Here is a 21,545-nt window from a genome sequence, read left to right on the forward strand (position 1 = left end):
ACACTCTTTTAATCCCAAACAATGAAGGTAAAGTTAATTTGATAAAGGAAGCACCCACGTTTGAAAGTGATGTCTAGGGCTGGAGAGACGGCTCAAAGGTTAAGAGCACCATCTGTTCTTCCAGAGACCCTGAGTTCAATTCCCAGCAACTACATGGTGGCTCACAACCATCTATAACGTGATCTAATGTCCTCTTCTGTCGTGCAGGTGTACATGCAGGCAGAGCACTGTATAAATAATAATTATTAAAAAAAAAAGAAAGTGATGTCTAATTGAGTGGTAGAAAAGGTGACAAACCAGAAGATCTAACAAGATAGGTATACCCAACTCACACCAGAAGAAAGAGGGAGGCCGGGTGTGGTTGGCGCACACCTTTACTCCCAGCACTTGAGGCAGGCAGATCTCTGTGAGTTCAAGGCCAGCCTTGTCTACAAAAAGAGTCCAGGACAGCCAGAGCTCCGTGTACCAGAGAAATCCTGTCTCAAAAAAACCAAACCAAACAAAAAAGAAAAAAAGAGGAGTAGGATACACCCAACTCTCACAAGAAAAGAGAGGAAAGGGAAGTTACTTAAGAGGCAGTTTTTGCCTCTTGCAGAGAGAGAACCCAGGCGAAGACAGAACGAGTCAGAAAATGAGAAGAAGCCAGAAGATTAGAACAAATTGCTGAGTTAGTTTGAGGCCAAGCAGAACAATTCTGGGCCAAGGGTGAGGCCAGAGTATGTAAATCAGCCGGGAGAAGAGTTTGAGCCAGAGCAGCTGAGTTGAACAGCCAGCCCAGAGCTCAGAAAGAACAAGAAAGGGTGAGCTTATCAAGCAGTAAGTCTCAGAGGCTAGAAGCTTCCAGGACTAGGCCTAGGCTAGCAGAAGGAGGCAGTAAGCCTCCCAGACGACATTGAAACAGAATGAAAGTTACTTTTACAGTTGGCGTTGATCTGGAGCTCTGTGTATTCAAATGTTGATGGCTTGTCCCCCAAGATCTGTGCTGTCTACCAGCAATTCCTCACATCTCCAGAATGACATTGTGTGGACCTTGCCTCCCAGATTATCCCTGATTGGCTACATAAAGTTGCCCACAGCCTGGACTGGCCAGAAGAGAGGTAGGCAGAGCCAGGGTCCGGGGGTTTGGGGTTGGGGTGCAGGAGGGCCACAAGGAGAGAGGATGGAGGAGGAAGGAGCAGGTCGCATGGGTTACCATGAACTAGAAGCTCGTGGCCAGAGGAGCTTGCTCTGAGGACCGGCATGATGGAGAGAAGCAGCCCAGCTGGAAAACGGGTGCAAGCACTGATGGGGATTTTGGTGAGGAGCAGACAAGATCACTTAGAGGGTTAATATCTGGCCAGCCTCGGTGCGTTAAGGCTTATTAAAAATCTAACAAGTATCCGGGTACAGTGGCATACACCTGAGATCAGTCTCAGCTCAGGGAGGCAGAGGCAGGCGGAGCTCTGAGTTTGAGGCCAGCCTGGTCTACAAAGTAAGTCCAGGACAGCCAATGCTTTTACACAGAGAAACCCTATCTCGAAAAACAAAAAAATTAAAAAATTTTAAAAATTAAAAACAAAACTAACAGGTTTCTGTGTCTTTATTTATAAAACAGCAAGTTATTGAATAACTGCTGCCTTAATAATAACATGGCTCAATATTAATATAAATAATCATTCAGCAAATATCAGGCTTCCAAAAGGCTGTAGGTCTGGACATGGCGGTTCATGCTTGTGGTCCCAGTGTTCAGGAAGCTGACAGCAGCGCCTGCCTGGCGCCTCTGTGGTTATGAACCAAGGAAAGCGCTGCTAAGGCATGGCTGTGAGTGTCCACTTCCCAGGTGTTGTCCTCATCAGTGGTGGTGGGAGGCTGTGAGGGCCCCGGCAGGTGTCCACAGGTTGGCCGCTGTCGGGGAGGCCTTGTTTATTCAGGTTTCGCTGTTCCTCTGTGGATGTAGAATCACCTCGCCTCCACAAGGCTGCATGGCCCCAGCCTCTGGCCTCCCGTGGCCCCATGCTCCGTCTTTTCTGAGGACATTGTTACTACAGATCTAGAGCCTCGAAAATCACTAACAAGGTAGAGTTCTGAGTTTAATCTTAGTCCCTCACCGTGTCCAGTGTCCTAAGGAGCAGGACCAGACAAGACAGACGCGTGAGCCTTTGTAATGCCAGAATGGTTTTGGCAAAGAGTGCAAGGGTTCATCTGTAGGGAAGTACCTGGCCACAGCTGTAACGAGCCTCTGACATCTACCAGGCGACACACAAGAGCGTTGTCTTTTATTACTTTCAGTTTAGTCTGTTGAGACAAGAGCTCAGTCTCTAACTCTGGAATTCCAGATAACAGGCATTAGCCACCACAGCCAGCACTGCTTTCTCTCTGCATTGCTTCTCTGGGAAGAAATATTTTCCAAAGATGACACAGAAAAAAAAAACAACCAGGCTTTGTGGTTAGTACCATGAGACAGGCAAGGAACCAAGTGGAGAAAAGAGCTGTGATGTTGGGGAGGCAGAAGCAGGCGGATCACTGAGTTCGAGGCCAGCCTGGTCTACAAAGCGAGTCCAGGACAGCGAAGGCTACACAGAGAAACCCTGTCTCGGAAATAAATAAATAAGTAAATATAGAAAGAGATACCATGACTGTCAAGAGGGGAACAGGTATCCACTTTATTGAGAAATATTTCCTTAAATACTGTTTTCTGAAATACCTTTCTCCTTGCTAATCCGTGAAACAGTGCAGGCTGTGTCCAGCATACAGAGTTGGGGGTATCTTTGGCTTTTTCTTCCCATGGCATCATAACTTGTAGGGTACTTTGTACAAAAAGTGTGGGATTACAGAAAAATATGAATATAGATTACTTATTAATCTCAAAATGTAGTAAACAACATAGCAAAAACTTTATCAAATCCATGTCCTACCCAAATGGGTCAGACTTGCACACAATCTCTGGGTGCAGCTGCAGCATTTTCATAAGTTGGGGCTCTGGCATGAGGAGGTTTACAAAAGGCCCCTCTCGTAACAGCAGCTGATGCTGGACTGTCTGACCCTCGTTGCTTCCGAAGGCCCCTGACTATGTGTTCACTACACACGTCTCATCAGCCGTGTAAAGCAGAAAACGGAAAGAGTTGCACAACAGTCATGGCAAAAGTAACACTCAGAATTTCATATTATCAAGGGTAGAGCAGAGTACTGACCGTTGCCTTTGCACACACAAGTCGAGAACAAGAGCTTCATGCACATCCACGCAGAGGTGTCGGTCACAGCACACTGAGCGTTCGTACCACGTCAGTGGCCATTCCAAGTGAAGCAGTGTCGTTACCGTAGGAGACGGAGGTGTGTTCCTCAAGTCTGGAAAGGTCTCTGTCTCTCCCCCAGAGAGGCAGCCCTCTTTTTCACTCTTCAGTCTCTAGGCGGGGCCTCACTAGTTGCCCAGGCTGGCCTTGAACTCACTCTGTAGCCGAGATGGGTCTTGAGCTTGTGATCTCCTGCCTCGGTCTTTTGAGTAGCTGGGATGGCAGGACTCTTAAGAAATTTTGCAGCTGTTCCTGGCACAGTGTCTGTGGGGGCTCTGGGACGGGCGGCTGGCCCTGGCCTTGCGGAAGCTGTTCCTCTTGTGGCTGGAGCTGGCGGTGAGGGAGTAGGAGCGGCCGTGCATCATCCTGGTGTTGAGGCCATTGGCCATGGAGAATGACTTAAGGTGGCTTCTTAAGGCGACAGGGAGAGGGAGCTTGTCTACCAGGTGCACAGGCGTGCAGGACACCACAGCACGGCAGCAGAGGTCTTGCAAGCTCAGTACTTGAAAAAGAAAAAGAGAACGGCTTACTTTGTTTTCTATGATTAGAGAGTGTTACAAGTCTGATTGCCTTTAACTGGGAACCTCAGGTGGGCGGCTGTGTCGCTGATGAATGTGGCAAACCCTGTTCTGCCCCCACCCCTGACCTATACAGGCCACAGAAAAATCTCATGCGCTTTCTTCCAAAGCTGTAACAATTATCCCTTTCAAATACATTTTGTTAAAAATATACATTTGTCCTTTGTTTGGTTTTTGTTTTTGTTTTTTCGAGACAGGGTTTCCCTGTGTAGCCGTGGCTCTCCTGGGTTCACTTTGTAGACCAGGCTGGCCTCGAACTCACAGCAATCCTCCTGCCTCTGCCTCCTGAGTGCTGGGATTAAAGGCGTGCACCACCACGCCTGGCTAAAAATATACATTTGGGGTGTGTGTGTGTGTGTCACAACCTGCATGTGGCGATCAGAACCCTCCATGAAGGCCCCAGGCGGGCTGTGGAACCACCTCACACCTGGCCCTCCTGGCGTACCCTTGCTCGGCCTCCAGAGACGGTCCATCCCGTGCCGCAGCAGCACGGTCCTAGCCAGCTCCGTGAAGGACTCTGTGATGTTGAAGTTGCACAGAGGGCTAACCTCGAAGAAGGCCACGCCCAGGCGCTCAGCGTAGGCCTGCGCCTGCGCGGTGGGCACCTGCCGCTTGAAGGCCAGGTGCAGCCGGTTTCCCACCAAGATTTTAGGAACCCCAGGAGCATGCTAGAGTGTGAGAAAGGCAAGGAAAATGGGTTGAGTGGAACACCCCCACAAATTCATGGCCACCCAGAACCTCCAAAAGGTACATTATTTGCAAGTAGGATGTTTGTGTATATAATAATTGGAGATGATGTCTTACTGAATTGGAGGGGGAGGGGGAGCAGACATGGGGGGGGCAACAGGGAAATGCCACGTGACAATGATGTCACAGGATGCAGTGACTGCCAAGGCTATCTGCAACCACCAGAAGCTGTGCAGGCAGGAAGAGCCCTGTCCTAGAGCTTTTGAAAGAGCATGGCCCTTCCTATCTCTGTCCTCCAGAACCTGGTGAAAATTAATGCTGTTTTAAAACATGAGGAAAGCCACAAGACCCTAATCAGCATTCGGGCTTGGTGCTCACCCAGTAGGTCTCCACTAGTAGTTGGGCAAACGGCTGTCCCATCCCTACCCACCCATGCCTGAACCAGCATGCCCGAACAGAGGCACGGCAGAGCCCAGTCTCCTGAGCCTTAAAAGTCCTTTGAGCACACTGTTGGGTCCAGCTGTGAGATGAGAGCACACTGTTGGGTCCAGCTGTGAGATGAGAGCACACTGTTGGGTCTAGCTGTGAGATGAAGCATCCTCTGTGTTGTTGAACCTCTGACCAACAGCCACATGGGTCAACCCCTGGCCTATATCATGTATCCTACCTCATCAATCTCCTTAATCCATCGATTGATGCCATCGAAAGACCATCGGTTGGCAATGTCATAGACCAGGATCACACCCTGGGGGAGAAGTCACAAAGGTCAGCACACAGAAGAGCACAGAGGCAAGCTTGGTCCAGAGACTTGGCAGAGACAAAACCAGCTATTTAATAAAAATCGAGACAGCGTCTCATTGCATAGATGAAGCTGGACTGGAACTCACTGAGACTCACCTGCCTCTGTCTCCCAAGTGCTGGGTGAAAGTCATGCACTACTATGCCTGTCCCTTAACTAATCATTTTACTTACTGTAACAAAAGCGTAAATTTTTATTTATCTACTTAAAGGAGTTACATTATTATTTCCAATGATGTTTCATGCACTCACTGATAGATGCTCAAATACCAAGTTGAGCTGGAGGCTGGAACTCACATCCACAAGCTGCTCTGGGGCGTAGGATGTGGGGACATTACCACCTAATTCAGAACAAGCCCCCCCCAGTGGACACATGGACATGTTTGCACAGCCACAAGAAGTTCAAGTACAGATATGCACACGCATGTACACACACTCAGGCACTCAAGAGAAAGCATGCCCACACACCGCATCTGAAATGCTGAAAAAACACAAGCCACCAAACTGTAGCCTGTGATTGGCCACGTCTGTTTATATATATAAGCCTAATTGCCTTATCCTCCAATTTTCATAAAGGAGATGGCTAAGTAAGGATTTGTAAATACTATTTTTCAAAAATCAACTTCATCTCCAGGCTTGGAATGCTGTTTACCTGTGCACCTCTGGAGTACGAGCGAAATATGGTACAAAATCTCCCCTGCCCTGAGGTGTCCCTGAAAAAGATGGTGGAGACTGTTAAAAGGGAATCGGTGTCCTCCCTGACAACCACCTCCCTGAATCTTCTGGCATCAGCATATCCTTCTGGGCTCATTCTCCTTTTAATTGTCTTGTGTGTGTGTGTGTGTGGGTGTGTGTATACACACATGCACAAGCCATGATACATGTGTGGAAGTCAGAGAACAATTTGTGGGAGCCTCTTCTTCCACCATGTCAGTTCTGAGGATCAAATTCAGGCTGGTGGCAAGCACTCTTACCCACTGAGTCATCTTGAAGGCCTTGTTTGGTTTTCTGAGAAAACTCCTGACCACTGAGGAGATTAAAAGTGGACACCACAGCCTCTGACTTGTTCTGAGACAGCGTTTCTTTGTGTAACCCAGCCTTGACTCAGACGTGCAGTGGCTCTTGCTTCCTCCTCCTCCGAGGTGCTGAGGCTATGGGCATGTGCTACCGAGCCTAGCTTTAACATTTACTTACAAAGAATGAGTAGTGTGTGTCTGTGTGTCTATGTGAGTTTTGGGGCACTGTGTGCCTGCTGCAAAAACCAGAAGAGAGTGTCAGACTCTCTGGAACTGGAGTTCCTTGTAACCTTGAGCCACATGTAGTGCTGGGCACCAAACCCAGATTCTCTGAAAGAGCAGCAATACTGACCTATCTGGCAGTCTCTAATATTTACGTTAAGGTCAAACTAGAGCCAGGTGGTGGTGGTGATTACCTTTAATCCCAGCACTTGGCAGGCAGAGGTAGGAGGATCTCTGAGTTCAAGGCCATCCTGGACTACAGCGTGACAAGTCAGAGCAGCCAGGGCCACATAGAGAAACCCTGTCTTGAAAAAACTAAAACAAACAAAAAGTCCAAGCCAGGCCTGGAGTACACCCTTTAATCCCAGTACTCTGTGGCAGATGCAGGCAGATCTCTGAGTTCAAGATGCCTGGTCTAGATAGTAGGTTCCCACCACTCAGGGCGACATTAGTGAGAGCCTATCTCAAAAATAACAAAAAAGTCACACTAGAAACCTAACTGAGTTTTAACATGATTCTCAGGCATTTAAGTAAACCTAATATAATTTTACATTATTTTAAGGCTGAGGGTATAGCTTGGCGGCAGTATACTTCCCTCATGAAAGCAAGGTCCTGGGCTCTATCTGTAACAGAGTGTAGGATGTTTTCAAGATGGGGAAGATCCTTCCTTGACGCCAGCTGCACCATAAGCAGATCCTCCAGATAAGTCCCTGAGCTGATCCACTCTGCAGATGATGACACACAGCAGGAGTCTGGCTCTCGGAAGGCTAGCTTGGCACGCCAAGGAACTACGGGGGGAGGAGGGGGAACAAAAGGCTGTTCCCACAAGGGTGGGTCCCCGCCATTGTGCACTCCCGTGGTAACTCTGGAGAGGGTGCACTGACTCTTCAGGCCTGTTTAAAGCTGTGTGGACACACCTGCGCGCGGTGTGAGCACTCCCACCTCAGCGTTTCTCTCGGGAGTGAAGTTTCTGGCTGCGTGTACAAGGTGTGTCTTCACAGCACCCATGGAATCGATGTGTTTTCTGTTCTACGTCATCTGTGGCTGGTGACTAACCCAACGCCTGAGAGGAGGGCTGGGCCTCGGGAGGGTGTGAGCCAGAGGCACTGCCTGTTGTCAAAGCCATGGGAAGGACTATCTCACTGTTCGGAGTGAAGCAATCAAAGATCTCAGAACCAGCCTCAACAGAACCCACATGGAGTGTCTGTGGCGAGAAGACAGTAAACTAATGTCTGCTGGCCTTGGGTGATGCGCATGGCCACAGCCCCCTCTACAGGCGTGGGAGAAGAAATAGGCTGGGGGCTGACGGAGGGCCTGGTCCTGAACATGAAGACACTGCAGTGGGAGTGTGACTGAAGAAAGGTCAGTGTGACCATGGCAACTGGTACCACCTGAGAGAGAGGCCTCAGGGCAGACACGGACTAGGGTTGGTTTTTGTTTTGTTTGAATTTATATTTATTTTATGTGTATAGATGTTTTGCCTGCAATTATGTCTATGCACCATATACGTGCTGTTCCTGAGTGGGCTAGAAGACATCAGACCCTCCAGAACTGATGGTTGTGAGCCACCATGTAGGTTCTGGGAATCAAACCCAGGTCTTTTAGAAGAGTAGCCAGTGCTCCTAACCATTGGGCCATCTCTCCAGCTTTTGTGGTTGGTTTTGAGCGTGGTGAGAGTCCCTAAGGCCTCTGGAGGAGTACAATAAAATGGGCCTGACTTCCTAAGAAAACAGCAAGCGCTGCAGACTCAGGAGAGACCAGTTCCACTGTGATGTTAGGCCTTACACACAGCTATGGCCTCGGCATCTTTGTGCAGAGTCAGTAGGGCTAGAGGTGCAACCTCAGACATAACTCCCACAGGTCAAGGGGGTTCAGGAGGGATGATGAAGGCTCAGGGCCTGGAGAAAAAGGAAGATGGGCTGTTCAGCTGAACTTAGGACTCGTGTGGTACCTGTAAGGGAAGCCAGAGCAGAGGGAGCTGCGGCCCAGGTTGTCACCAAGTCCTCTGCCCTTGGCACTAGGAATTTCTGAACTCTGTGCTGTACACGCTGAACTAGAGGTGGGAGGAGCAAGCTATCCTGGTCACTGTACTTCCCTGACAGCTCGGTGAAGTGAAACAGGAAGCAGGTGACAGTGTGGTATCTTTTGTCAACAAGGGCTCTTTCTTGGACATAGCTTAGCCTGGGTGCACGTATCCTTGAATAACAGGGAAACCGGCTTCAATAGATGCAGATACTGTGTGGACACCTTTTGAGGAAAGACACCAGCTCAAGCTGGCTCTGAGGGGCCTGGCTCCCGGGCTAGAACACCCTGACTAGAATGGTCCCCAACTCACCAAAGCTGCAGTTTCACCCTTCGGCCATCGAGGAGGATGGTGGTCGTCTTGTGATCAACCCCTGCAAAAGGGTTAAGGACATCTTAAGTTTGGGGCTGGTTGTATTTCCTCAGTCATCACCCGTAACAGAACTGTGAAGTGTGTGAAACTCTTGCATTGAGAGAGAAAAAGGGGCTGGAGAGTTGGCTCAACGGTTAAGAACACTGTCTGCTCTTCTAAAGGTCCCGGGTTCAATTCCCAGCACCCACATGGCAGCTCACAACTGCCTGTAACTCCAAGATCTGACACCCTCACACCAATGCACATAAATTAAAATTAAATAAAAATTTTAAAAAGAGAGAGAGAGAGAGAAAGGGTTCTCACTGTATAGCTTCAAGTTCACAAGCAGGAACGTAAGACCCTGACTATTTACCCCGAAGATTCCCTTGGCTCCCAGAGTGACCTCACCAGCTACTCAGATTCAAGCACTCTGGGATCCATGTTGGCATCTGTCATCAGCTCGGTGTCTGGGTGCTTCCCAGCTGGGTATGCTGGGCCTTGGTCACGCCTACCGCTGTCTTGAGGGTGGGCACTGAGCAGGGTGAGGTGGGGCTGGTCACCCCCTACCGCTGTCCTGAGGGTGGGCACTGAGCAGGGTGGGGTGGGGCTGGTCACCCCCTACTGCTGTCCTGAGGGTCGGCACTGAGCGGGGTGGGGTGGGGCTGGTCACCTCCTACCGCTGTCCTGAGGGTGGGCACTGAGCAGGGTGGGGTGGGATGGGGTTGGTCACCCCCTACTGCTGTCCTGAGGGTGGGCACTGAGCAGGGTGGGGTGGGGCTAGTCACCCCCTACTGCTGTCTTGAGGGTGGGCACTGAGCGGGGTGGGGTGGGGGGCTGGGTTGAGCCCATGATGCAGACTTGGCCCTTCTACTTTCAAGAACCATGGTCAGTCCTCAGAGCAAGCATGGTGGCTGAGGATCTGCTGTAGCAGGGTGGCCAGGTGGGTTTGTACCCTTTATCTGTCCTGCCTTACCTCTGCCCTTGTCCTAGCCACCCTGAACTGTACATGAAAGCTCGTATCAGCTTTAACAGAGTTAAAATAGCAGGCCTGGAAGCAGGAGTGTGTGCCCCAGGGATCACGCTCGGAATGCGAAGGAAATGCAGGGTAGGGCAGAAGGGAAGGTAGGCCTGGGAGCAGCCTCAAGCAGGCGGCCTCTAGACTGTACATTACAGGCAGTTTTCTCTACTTTCCTCTCTTTTCAAGTGTGTGTGTGTGTGCTGTATGTATATATCTTATGTTTGTGCACATGGGCCCAAGTGTGCCCAGCATGTGTGAAGATCAGAGATTAACCTCAGACCAGACTTTACACCTTATTTTACAATTTTACTTTTAGTGTGGAGGGGTGTGTGTGTGTGTGTGTGTGTGTGTGTGTGTGTGTGTGTGTGAGGGTGGAGGGAGTGTGCCACTGTGGTACCCATGGATGTGAGAGGACAACCTCCAGGAGCAAAAGTGTGTGTTTGTGTATGTGTGTGAGTGTACGGTGTGTGTGTGTGTGTATGTATGTGTGTGTATGGGGTGTGTGTGTATGTATGTGTGTGTATGGGGTGTGTGTGTATGTATGTGTGTGTATGGGGTGTATGTGTGTATGTGTGCGTGTGTATGGGGTGTGTGTGTGTTTGTGCGTGCGTGCCTGTGTTTTGCTAGGGATGGAACTCAGGACCTCAGGACTGACAGGTAGGTGCCCTTCCCCGGGCTGCATTCCAGATTCCCCCAAACTTCTGTTTCGGTTTGGTTTTGAGACAAAGTCTGGTGTGGCCGAGGCCTCAAATTATTCTCCCTTTTGCTTCACACCTTCCATGTGCTGGGGTGACAGGCACGAACCATCATACCCAGCCTCAAAAAACAAAAATACCCTCCTTCATTGCGCCAGAATTCATTTTTGTGCTTCTTAAAGAAACCACTTAGTGGGGCTAAGAGGCAGCTTAGGGATCAAGAGCCTGGCTGCTCTTCAAGGGACTGCAGGTTCAATCCCAGCACCCGCTACTGCAGTTCCTGTGGCTCCTACGTCCTCTCCCGCCTCTGCGGGGACGCGGTACATAGTGACGCACGTACATGCAGATACATACACATAAAATTAAAAATGTAAAAGAAGAAACTATCTCCTAAGCTGGGTGTGGTGATGCAAGCCTCTAGCCCCAGCACTGGCCAGATAGATTATCCTGACCTACGTAACGATTTCATGCTAACTTGGGCTACCTGCGACTCTTTTTTTTTTTTTTAAAGAAAAAAAAAATGAAACTGTGCATTCACTTCGGGTGCCCTTGGGTGACAGCCAGATCTGGAGACTAGAACATACTAACAGCCTGAGAATAGAGCCCAGAATATGAGCCCAGTAAAGACACCAGCATGGGGTGCACCCTTTGTGTCACAAATGCCACAAAGTTTGTAACCCATGCCACAACCATTTGGCTTCTTTTTTTTTTAAGGTGGAGTTTCACCATGCAACCTTGGTTAGCCTAGAACTTGCTTTATAACCCAGCAGGGCACAAGCTGAAAGATAGAGGCCTGCTTCTGCCTCCCTAGTACTGAGACTAAAGCAATGCCCAGCCTGAAGAGTAGAGCTTGTGTGAGTCAGGTTAACAGCTTCGCCATGCACCCTTTGATCTTCAACACTAAAGGACCAGCCCTGGAGCTCGGTGCAGCCCCCTGCAGGCTTTCCCGGGGAAGTGCAGCAGCCCCAGAGCACAGGGCACAGCAAGGCAGGAAGGAGCTGGCTCCCCCCAGGGCTGCAGATGCCCAAGGGCTGGTGCTCTCTGTGCTCTGGCTCCACGTGGATAGAACAGTGGCTGACATCCCCCTGAACCCACCTGAGGTGCTCTGCCACGCGTTTTCCCAGTGTTGAGGACAGATCTCCCGCCCCAGCCACTTGTGACACGCTCTCCTGTTTCTGGTCCAACTCCCTTACCCAGGCCCCAGTCTTCTTAGCTCTCAGTCTATGTCTCAGAGTAAGGTCCTAAGTCCCCGGCTGTCTCCTGTTAAGCTGCCGTTCTGCCGAGAGGAGATGGTCCTCATGCCAGTGCATAGGTGAGTCAATGGAAAAACAAATCCTACTCCTTAGACATGAGTAACTCTGCTGTGTAGAGGGATGTTAATTCAGAACATGGCTGCTCTGGCAAGCTACCACATCCGAAGACCTTCTAGGTCTGTGTGATCCAGCTGGAATGCAGACAGGCTGGGCGGCGGTAGCACTCACCTTTAATCCCAGGAGGCAGAGGCAAGTAGATCTCAGAGGCTCGTATAGAGCAAGTTTCTGGTAAAGAAAAGCTTAGGACCGCGCGGTGTTGGTGCACAGCTTTAATCCCAAGCAATGAAGGTAAAGTTTGTAGAAGGAAGCACTCATGTTTGAAAGTCATGTCTAAGTGGCAGAAAAGGTGACGAATCAGAGAAGATTTGACAGACTAGGATCCGCCCAACTCTCAGGAGGAGAGAGAGGAAAAGGAGCTACTGAAGGGAGCAGCTCAGAATGAGAGCGAGCGGAGGCAGCTTTACAGAGGGAACGGGTCAGAGAATGAGAAGGAGCCCGAAGATTAGAGCAGATTGCTGGAGTGAGTTTGAGGCCAAGCAGAGCAACGCAGAGCATGAGAGAGAAGCCAGCTTGAATGTCAGCTGGAGAGGAGTTTGAGTCAGAACAGCTGAACTGAACAGCCAGCAGGCGTTCCGAAAAAAACTAGACAGGGTGAGCTTATCCAGCAGTCGGTCTCAGAGGCTGAAAACATTCTAAGCCTAGGCTAGACTGTACAGAGGCTAGAAGCTTCCAGGACTAGGCCTGGGTTAGCGGACGGAGGCAGTCAGCCTCGGAGATGACAAGTAAATCAGGTGAGGAGAGGTTACTTTACACCGCTGTTCTTTTTAAGAAACCCAGAGTGAGGAGCAGGGCACCTGCCAGCCTTTAGTGAAAGGAAACGGTGCTGGCCTGCCTGTGACTTCAGACATTCCTTGCCTTGGGCCCCTCTCACCCTTGACAGCCCCTCTCTGGTCAGTTCCTTCTGAGACCCAGTAGAAGCACGGCAGGCCATCCTACCCCACCCACGCCCCACTCCCTATTTAAATTTCTTTCGTTCCCCCTCCAGGTGGACATTATTTTGCCAATTTTTTGGCTTTTTGAGATAGGATCTCATCTAGTGCAGGCTAGTCTTGAACTCCTGACCTTCTTGCCTCCCAAGTGTTAAGATTACAGAAGTGTCCCAACACTCACAAAACTGTTCTGCTTTTTGTTCATTTGGCTTTTTGAGACAAGGTCTTCTTAGTGTGTAGGCCATGCTGGCCTCACATGCGTGGCGACTCCTGCCTCAGCTCCCTGTGATCATAGCATGTGCTGACACGTCTGCCCACATTTTAACCTTTATTAATCATTATTTTGCTATATGTCTCCAATTTTTAGTAACACTCTTGTGTTCTTGACTTCTGGGTTTGCAGTTTGCAGAATTAACTGACTTCCCACCATGGGAAGTAAAACTGCAACGCTCTCCACACCTCTAGCTTAGCCCTGTCTCTTCCCCTGCGCTTGCGCATGGACAGACGCATCCCACAGAATAGCTGCGTTGGTATTTTAGCCAGACCCGTGAAACCGTCCACACTACACTGTGCGAGTCTTCGTGTACGAACTTCTGACTTGTTGCTCACTTTTTATTTTTTGTTTTCATTTATGTGTGTGTGTCTGTGTGAGTGTCTGGTTGGCCACAGAGCAGCCTGACATGGGAGTAAGAACTGCACATGGCTGTTTATTAGCCTTCTGGGAGGGCGCCGGGTGTTCTAACCGTGGCGTCTGTTCAGCCCATTAAGCAGTGGCTCTGGATCAATGAGATGGGTCACTGGGCAAGGGCTGCCACACAGGCCCTGACTTGATACCTGGTGGCCATGTTCAGAAGATAGAACCAACTCCTGAAAGTTGTTCTCTGAACTCAAAGTAGGTACCATGGCATGTCTACACACACCACACTTGCTCGCTCGTTCGTTCCCTCCCTCCCTCCCTCCCTCTCCCTCCCTCCCTCCCTCTCCCTCCCTCCCTCCCTCCCCTCTCCCTCCCTCCCTCCCTCCCTCCCTCCCTCCCTCCCTCCCTCCCTCCCCTCTCCCTCCCTCCCTCCCCTCTCCCTCCCTTCCTCCCCTCTCCCTCCCTCCCTCCCTCATCAAGTTCCTGTTGATCTAAATCTGCTGTCAGAATCTCTCTACTTTCTCTGGGCCAGACACGCTGCTGCACATGGACCTCCTGGGTTCTTTGTGATTTCTCGGTTCTCTGTTGAGAAGGATATGTGGATTCTGTCGGGGTTTGGACTAGGTAGGAAACACCTTTCTTTCAGAAGTACGTCTCTGAATGTGACAGCTGTCAGACCCGTCCTCCATCCTTCAAACACACTTGATTTCCTCCTGGCCACGTGCAGCACTGGTTTCCCCTTCAGCACCTGCCTCAAACAGGCTTGCATCTTCATGGGAGCTTATCATGGTGACTGTTCTATGGGACACAGTTGGTGGAAGAAGAGACTCATTCCTGCAAGTTTTCCTCTTACTTCCACATGTGTGACATGGCACACACACGTGTGTGTGTGTGTGTGTGTGTGTGCATATATGCAATAAATAATGAAAAATATGATTAAAATACAAGGAAGCTTCTTTTTTTCTCTTTTTTTTTTCTTTTGGTTTTTCGAGACAGGATTTCTCTGTGTAGCCTTGGCTGTCCTGGACTCGCTTTGTAGACCAGGCTGGCCTCGAACTCACAGCGATCCACCTGCCTCTGTCTCCCAAGTGCTGGGATTAAAGGCATGCGCCACCACTATCTGGCTTTTCTTTCTTTTTGTTTTTGTTTTTGTAAACAGGGTTTCTCTGTGTAACCTTGGCTGTCCTGGATTCACTTTGTAGACCAGGCTGGCCTTGAACTCACAACAATCTGCCTGCCTCTGCCTCCCAGAGTGCTGGGATTAAAGGTGTGCGCCACTGTGCCTGGCTTCAAGGAAGCTCCTAAAACAAAGCCTGTCAGAAGTGTTCACTGAATGAGTCAGAATAATAGGGTTATCAAGAGAGAGACAATTTTAACCCTAAAAGAAAAAAATCACACACACACAGAAAAAGAAAGAAAAAAAATCAAGCACCAGACTATTCTTAGCACACGTGGATGAATCAGTGACTTTGTCATCTAGTTTGACGCCTCCACCAGCTGCTGCTTCCTATGTCTGGGAGTGAGCTGACAGGAACGTGCCCCTCCATACAAGAGGATCACTTATGGTGCAAGTATTGATGAAATGTAATTTATAACATGTTGGTTTTGAGCACCAGACTTCTGAGTAACGTAGCGGGTTGGATTACAATGTGCTGGAGGCTCGTGGGTGCAGCTGGTCTGGCTTCCTACTGGGATGAGGTAGTGGTGATGGCTGCTCACCGTTGTGAATATCCCCAAAGCACTTTAATAAGGTCAGTCTAAAATGGTTTACTCCGACCTTAAATATGTGACTTTGGCCGCCTCCGAATGAGCTTGGCCTCTTGGCACCCTGCCCAGGCCACACCATTTATCTTTGCAGTTCGCTTATGTGGACAAGTGAGGTGAGGGAAGCAATGTTCCGTTTTTAGCAGCGCCCTGTTTAACTGTGCACAGAGGGCACCACTGTGTTATTACACGCCTTCCATTACCTGTCTTAGAAGGAGCCCTGTGCCCTTCCTGGGGCTCATTTTTGGTTCAGCAGACACCATAGAGAACACGTGCCCTGTGTGTGCAGTGGGAAGGGCAAGGCCTCATTGGAACCTAGCTCAGAAGGTGGCTCTGGTGGCTGTGACTTCACTCTGCCCAAGGATGGCAAGCCATCTGTCTGTTCTGGGCTGGAAAAGGGAGCCGCCTTCCCCATGAGCCTAGAAGATGCTCGGACCTGACTTTAGGCAATCATGGCTGGGAAGGGCAGGCGACTGCGAGTCTGAGGCCCTGGCCCTGTCTTGCCTTCACCCCTGCAGAAAACTGGGAAACATGAAGGAAACAGGCTCGCATAGAGCACACGGGAGCAGTCATCCTGGGGTTTGTGAGCTACTGACCCTAATGCTGAGAGCAGACGTGAGCAGGAGAGGCCTAGAAGGTGACATCGTCTCAGGAGAGGGCTCTACAGGGCACAGAGCCACCTCCTTCCTTGGTACTCCGCTGACCGCTTAGGGCACACTAGCTCATTGCAAACCCTGGTCTCTGTGCTGAGACGGACATTCTGTGGCCACAATTCCCTGGAACTAAGGAAAGCCATGGCCTAAATTCTCCTGCTCAGGGCCTGGCACGGCTCAGCTGATCAATTTTCTACCACTGTCAAAAATGCCTAAGAAAAAAAAACTTAAAGGATGACCGATTTGGATTTGCCTGACGGTTTCCTAAATTTCAGTCCACAGTCAGCTGATTCCTTTGCTTTGGCCCTGAGGTGGAGGAGTGTGTGGCGGGACAGCGCTGCTAAGCCCATGGCACCCACGAAGCAGACAGGAAGGGGCCAGGGACATGTTTCCAAGCACCTGTTCTCTTCAGCTAGCTCCCATAGTCTCCCACCTCCTAACAACGCCATCAAGGGGTTAATCAGCCCACTGAGGAAGTCCAACCCCTAATCCAGTCACCTCCCAAAAGTCCACGTGACCTTTATACTTATAGGACGTTGTACAAGTAAACCATAGCAAGGATCCCAGCTCAGCCTTGTCCGACATCTTAGCCAAGTAGGAACAAGCTCATAGAGCTGGGTGCTCATGAGGACTTCAGTGGCCTGACTCTGTGCCCGGCTCTCTCCCCCATGTTCTACCACAGCCAGGGAAACACCCTCTAGCCAGGGCAAAATTCCCACTAGGCCCCAGCTCCCACGTGGAGTAGCAGCACCTGCCTTTCTATTCACTGTCATCTTCTCAGGGAGACACTCTGAGGCTTGGCCCTGTGGGAGACCAGAGTGCAAGGCTCCACCCTCACTCCAACTCCTGGTGGTTTCCACAAGTGTCTATTCAGGGAGCAGAGCTGACGAGACCCTGGAGCAGGGAGGGTCCCAGCAGCTGCTGGAAGCCACCGGACCTTCTTCTGGAAGTGAACATACAGTGAGACGGGCACTAACACAGTGCGCACATCTGTAACCACAGCAGTCGGGAGGCTGAGGCAGGAGGACCCTGACTTTGAGGTTGGCCTGGTCTGAACAATGAGATCTTGTCTCAACAAAACAAAAACAAGAGCTGGGCCTATAGCTCAGAGATAGAAAGCATATCTACCATGGAAGAGGCCCTTGGTTCAGTCTCCAGTACTAAAAAAGAAAACAAGCATATGGAAAAGCTATTTTGAAACAAAGTAATACTTTGAAAACTTAGTGAAATCGCCCACAGTCTTACTTCCCTCCGACCACCCACTGGGACATCCGGTCCTTGCACTTGCACTTTCATTCCATTACGTCTCCTTCCGGTCTCCCTGTCACATGACAATATTACAGTAGATGTCATTTATAACTCTTTGTATGAAATTAATAACCTATAACCTAAATAAACAACCTATGCTTCTAAAATATACTTTCTTTTGTTTGACTTTTCGAAACAGGGTTTCTCCATGTAGCCCTGGCTCTCCTGGAACTCACTCTGTAGACCAGGCTGGCCACCAACTCAGAGATCACCCTGCCTCTGCCTCCCAAGTGCTGGCATTAAAGATGTCTGCCACGACTGCTTGGTTTAAAATATACTTTCTTATAGTTTGAGTAATATCCTTCAATTTTTTTACGGCAACAGAAACTTTATAATGTAACTAAATGTGTGTATATATATGTATATATATACATGTGATTGTGTATCTGTATATATTTTTGTTTTATTTTTATTTTATTATTTTTTTGTTTTGTTTTGTTTTGAGACAGGGTCTCTGTGTTAGCCTTGGCTGTCCTAGACTCCTTTTGTAAACTGCCTGCCTCTGCCTCCCGAGTGCTGGGATTAAAGGCATGAGCCACCACGTCCGGCTTATTTTATTTTATTTTATTTTATTTTAAAGATTTTATTTATTTATTATTTATATAATATTCTGCCCCTATGTGTGCCTGCATGCCAGAAGAGAGCACCAGATCTCATGATAGATGGTTGTGAGCCACCATGTGGTTGCTGGGAATTGAACTCAGGACCTTTGGAAAGGCAGTCAATGCTCTTAACCTCTGAGCCATCTCTCCAAGCCCCCCCCCCCTTTTTTTTCTTCGAGACAGGGTTTCTCTGTGTAGCCTTGGCTGTCCTGGACTCACTTTGTAGACAAGGCTGGCCTCGAACTCACAGCGATCCGCCTACCTCTGCCTCCCGAGTGCTGGGATTAAAGGCGTGCGCCACCACGCCCAGCTACCTTTATTTTATTTTTTAAAGGTTTATTTCTTTGTGTGTTTTATGTATGAGTACATTGCCTGCATGTACGCTTGACCACCAGCAGCGGGCACCAGATCTCATTCTAGATGGCTGTGAGCCACTGTGTGGTTGTTGGGCATTGAACTCAGGACCTCTGGAGGAGCAGAGCATCCAGTGCTTTTGCTGTTACCTGCTTAACCTGCACAGCCCCTCCGTTGAGACCCACTGGAGCTCCCAGCATGATGGCAGCTCCTGGCAACACCAGCTCTTAGCACATCAGAAACCATTTTTACTCCAAGTCTCCATTTTGATTATAAGGGTGAAATCACGTTCTCAGGCCCTACATGCCTGAGCCCAGGAAAGGTCAATGCTTGCTGCTTGGAATAAAACAGTAGATGATAAATACACATTCTGCTTGGGTTAAAGATAAATATACGTTCTATCAGCGCTAAGACCACAAGGTCCTGCTGTGTTCTTTAAGCCCAGAGAGCTGGAAAGCCCCCAAGAGCTTAAATCAGCCAGTCAGCTTAAAACGCTTTGTCTAGCCACCTGGAACACTGTGCAAACAAAATCGATTCTTGTGTTTAACTGGTCAAAATGCCGTAATGCTGACCCCCCCTTGCTCCCCACATGGTTACCTGACTGTTACCTGGTTACGGTTTTTCTTATAGAAAGTCTGCCTTAGAAGCTGACCAAGATCATAGTCTGGCACTGGAGCCTGGATTATGGCCCTGACCAGCCAGGTTGTGTTTAGTTCATGTCCAGTTTGTGATGTTCAGCATTCAAATAGACTCCCATGGAGCTGAGCCTGGGGTTGAGTGGTCAGTGTGTGGCTGCTCTTGAACCCTAACCCTTTTAATTGCCGAGCCACATCTCCACTTCCTCTCTATGTAACTTGAATTTCCTCTAATGTAGTGAAGGATAGTGAATGGGTAATAATGTCAATTATTAGAAATAAAAGGCTATTACAGGTAGTAGATAAAAATTACTTTCATGTTGGGCTGGACAAACAGCTCAATGCGTAAGAGCACTGGCTACTCTTGAGGAGGACCTGGGATCAGTTCTCGGCACCCACATGGTGGTGGCGCACACTTTTAACCCCAGCACTCAGGAGGCAGAGGCAGGAGAATCTCTGTGAGTTCGAAGCCAGCCTGGTCTACAAAGTGAGTTCGAGGACATCCAGGGCGACACAGAGAAACCCTGTCTTGAAAAACCAAAAGAAGGGCTGGAGAGATGGCTCAGTGGTTAAGAGCACCGGCTGCTCTTCCAGAGGTCCTGAGTTCAATTCCCAGCAACCGCATGGTGGCTCACAACCATCTATGTGATCTAATTGCCCTCCTCTGGCCTGCAGGTGTGCATGCAGATAGAACACTCATATACATAAAAATAAATAAATAAAATCTTTAGGGGGGAAAAAAAAAGAAAAACCAAGAGAAACAAAAAGCCCCTATAACTCCAGTTCAAAAGGCTCAATACCCACTTCTAATATCCTTGGGCATTATATGCACATAGTGTATAGACGTATGTGTAGGCAAAACACTCATTCACATGAAATAAAAATAAATCTTTTTTAAAAAGTTATTTTCATGGGGGCTGGAGAGATGGCTCAGAGGTTAAGAGCACCGGCTGCTCTTCCAAAGGTCCTGAGTTCAATTCCCAGCAACCACATGGGGGGTGTCACAACCATCTCTGAGATCTGATAAGCATAACACTGTATACATAATAAATAAATAAATCTTTTAAAAGGTTATCTTCATGTTTATCTTTCTTTTCTCCTTTGCAATTTAGAAAATGTTATTAAGAAAGATTGGATAAAGGCAAGTTAAACAGATGAATGGCAAAGCCTTTGTGCTGCCTGCAGGCTTGTGGGGCGACCAGGGAAGTGCAGGCATAAAGCTCAGTCCTGCATAAACCAGGTGTGGCAGTACAGTCCTGTGATTCCAGTCAGCAGCCTCCCCAAACACACAGCATTCTGACCGGAAGAAATCAATCCCACCTGTGGATAGGATTTATCAATCTAAGAAAACTGTGTACTATCCATAGTAGTCAATGAATATTTTCCTGATATGACAATAACCTTTTGTATTAATAATAATCTACAGGCCACAGCCAATTACTATTTAATGTTGATATTTATGAGTCTTTCTCTGTAAACCTGCTTTGCTTTTATTTTTAGTTAAGCCAATCAAACCAATCCCGCCAGAAGCTACAGTGTAAATAACACATTGTCAATTCAGATGTCATGTTTGGAGGAAGGAATTAGAATGCACAACCATACACTATAGCAAATTTTTGTTTGTTTGTTTTGGTTTTTGGTTGTTTGGGGGGGGGGCAGTTCGAGACAGGGTTCTCTGTGTAGCCTTGGCTGTCCTGGACTCACTTCGTAGACCAGGCTGTCCTTGAACTCACAGTGATCCACCTGCCTCTGCCTCCCAAGTGCTTTATTTTGGTTTTTCAAGACAGAGTTTCTCTGTGCAGCTCTGACTGTCCTGGAACTCTTGCTATAGACCAGGCTGGCCTTGAACTTGTAGATTTACCTGCCTCTGCCTCCCGAGTGCTGGGATTGCCCCACCACCTATGTAACTATTTACTAACAACATTAGGGACTCTTTCTGACACATGACCATCAGCTGCTGAGGCCACAGCACCCTGGACTTCAGCCTGGCTGTCAAGCTCTGGCACTGACACGCAAAGGGAGCATCTCCCAACCTGGGCTCCTGACGGTGCATGCGTATTGCTGTTACTCTCCCAGCTGAGACTAGGAACAAAAGCCATATGGCAGCTTCCCCATTAGCAAAGGGCCCAACGCTCAGCTGGGTACCTGCTGGAGGTCCGGATTCTATACACTGTGTTAGGAGTTTAAAATAAGTAGGCTGGAGAGACAGCTCTGTGGTTAACACCGTCTGCGACCGCTGGGCAATGGCAGCACGAGCCTGTGATCCCAGGATTCAGGAGGCTGAGGCAGGCAGATCTCCGAGTTGGAAGCCAGCCTGGTCTCGAGAGCAAGCAAGTTCCAGGACAGCCAGGGCTACACAGGCAAATCCTGTCTCTGACCGCCCCCTCCCCGCGAAAAAAAGCATTGTTTAATTCCCAGCACGCATATGGCAACTCACAACCATCTGTAATTCCCGGTACTCAGCGCCCTCTTCTGGCCCTATCAGGTACTGCATGCATGTGGCGAACAGATACGGAACACTCTTTTCGCACTGCGCCAGCCCCAGAGCCCACATTCTTATTTCATGGATGTAAAATGTCTCAGATGCCACCAGATCACCACAGCTCCAGCCGTGTTCAAACAGGGATTCTTTG

General features: G+C 49.1%; 1 protein-coding gene across 2 annotated transcripts in view; it reads right to left on the bottom strand.

Annotated features, from left to right (window-relative positions):
* Positions 1-1,561: 1,561 nt before the first annotated feature.
* RAB40B (RAB40B, member RAS oncogene family) overlaps positions 1,562-21,545 on the bottom strand; it is a 28,428-nt gene continuing 8,444 nt past the window's right edge. The window contains exons 1-6 of one of the 2 annotated variants that reach the window (XM_084750280.1): positions 12,139-12,379; positions 8,906-8,966; positions 5,985-6,045; positions 5,202-5,279; positions 4,293-4,515; positions 1,562-3,771 (exon numbers count right to left, since the gene is read on the bottom strand). In XM_084750280.1, the coding sequence (XP_084606406.1) occupies positions 3,500-3,771; positions 4,293-4,515; positions 5,202-5,279; positions 5,985-6,045; positions 8,906-8,966; positions 12,139-12,298 (855 nt within the window). In that variant the 5' untranslated portion in view covers positions 12,299-12,379 and the 3' untranslated portion in view covers positions 1,562-3,499. Of the gene's footprint in view, positions 3,772-4,292; positions 4,516-5,201; positions 5,280-5,984; positions 6,046-8,905; positions 8,967-12,138; positions 12,380-21,545 lie in introns of those variants that run through there. The other variant, XM_084750279.1, reaches the window with a different exon arrangement.

Source organism: Acomys minous (genome assembly GCF_964271855.1).
Source record: "Acomys minous genome assembly, chromosome: 12".
Taxonomy (NCBI): Eukaryota; Metazoa; Chordata; class Mammalia; order Rodentia; family Muridae; genus Acomys; species Acomys minous.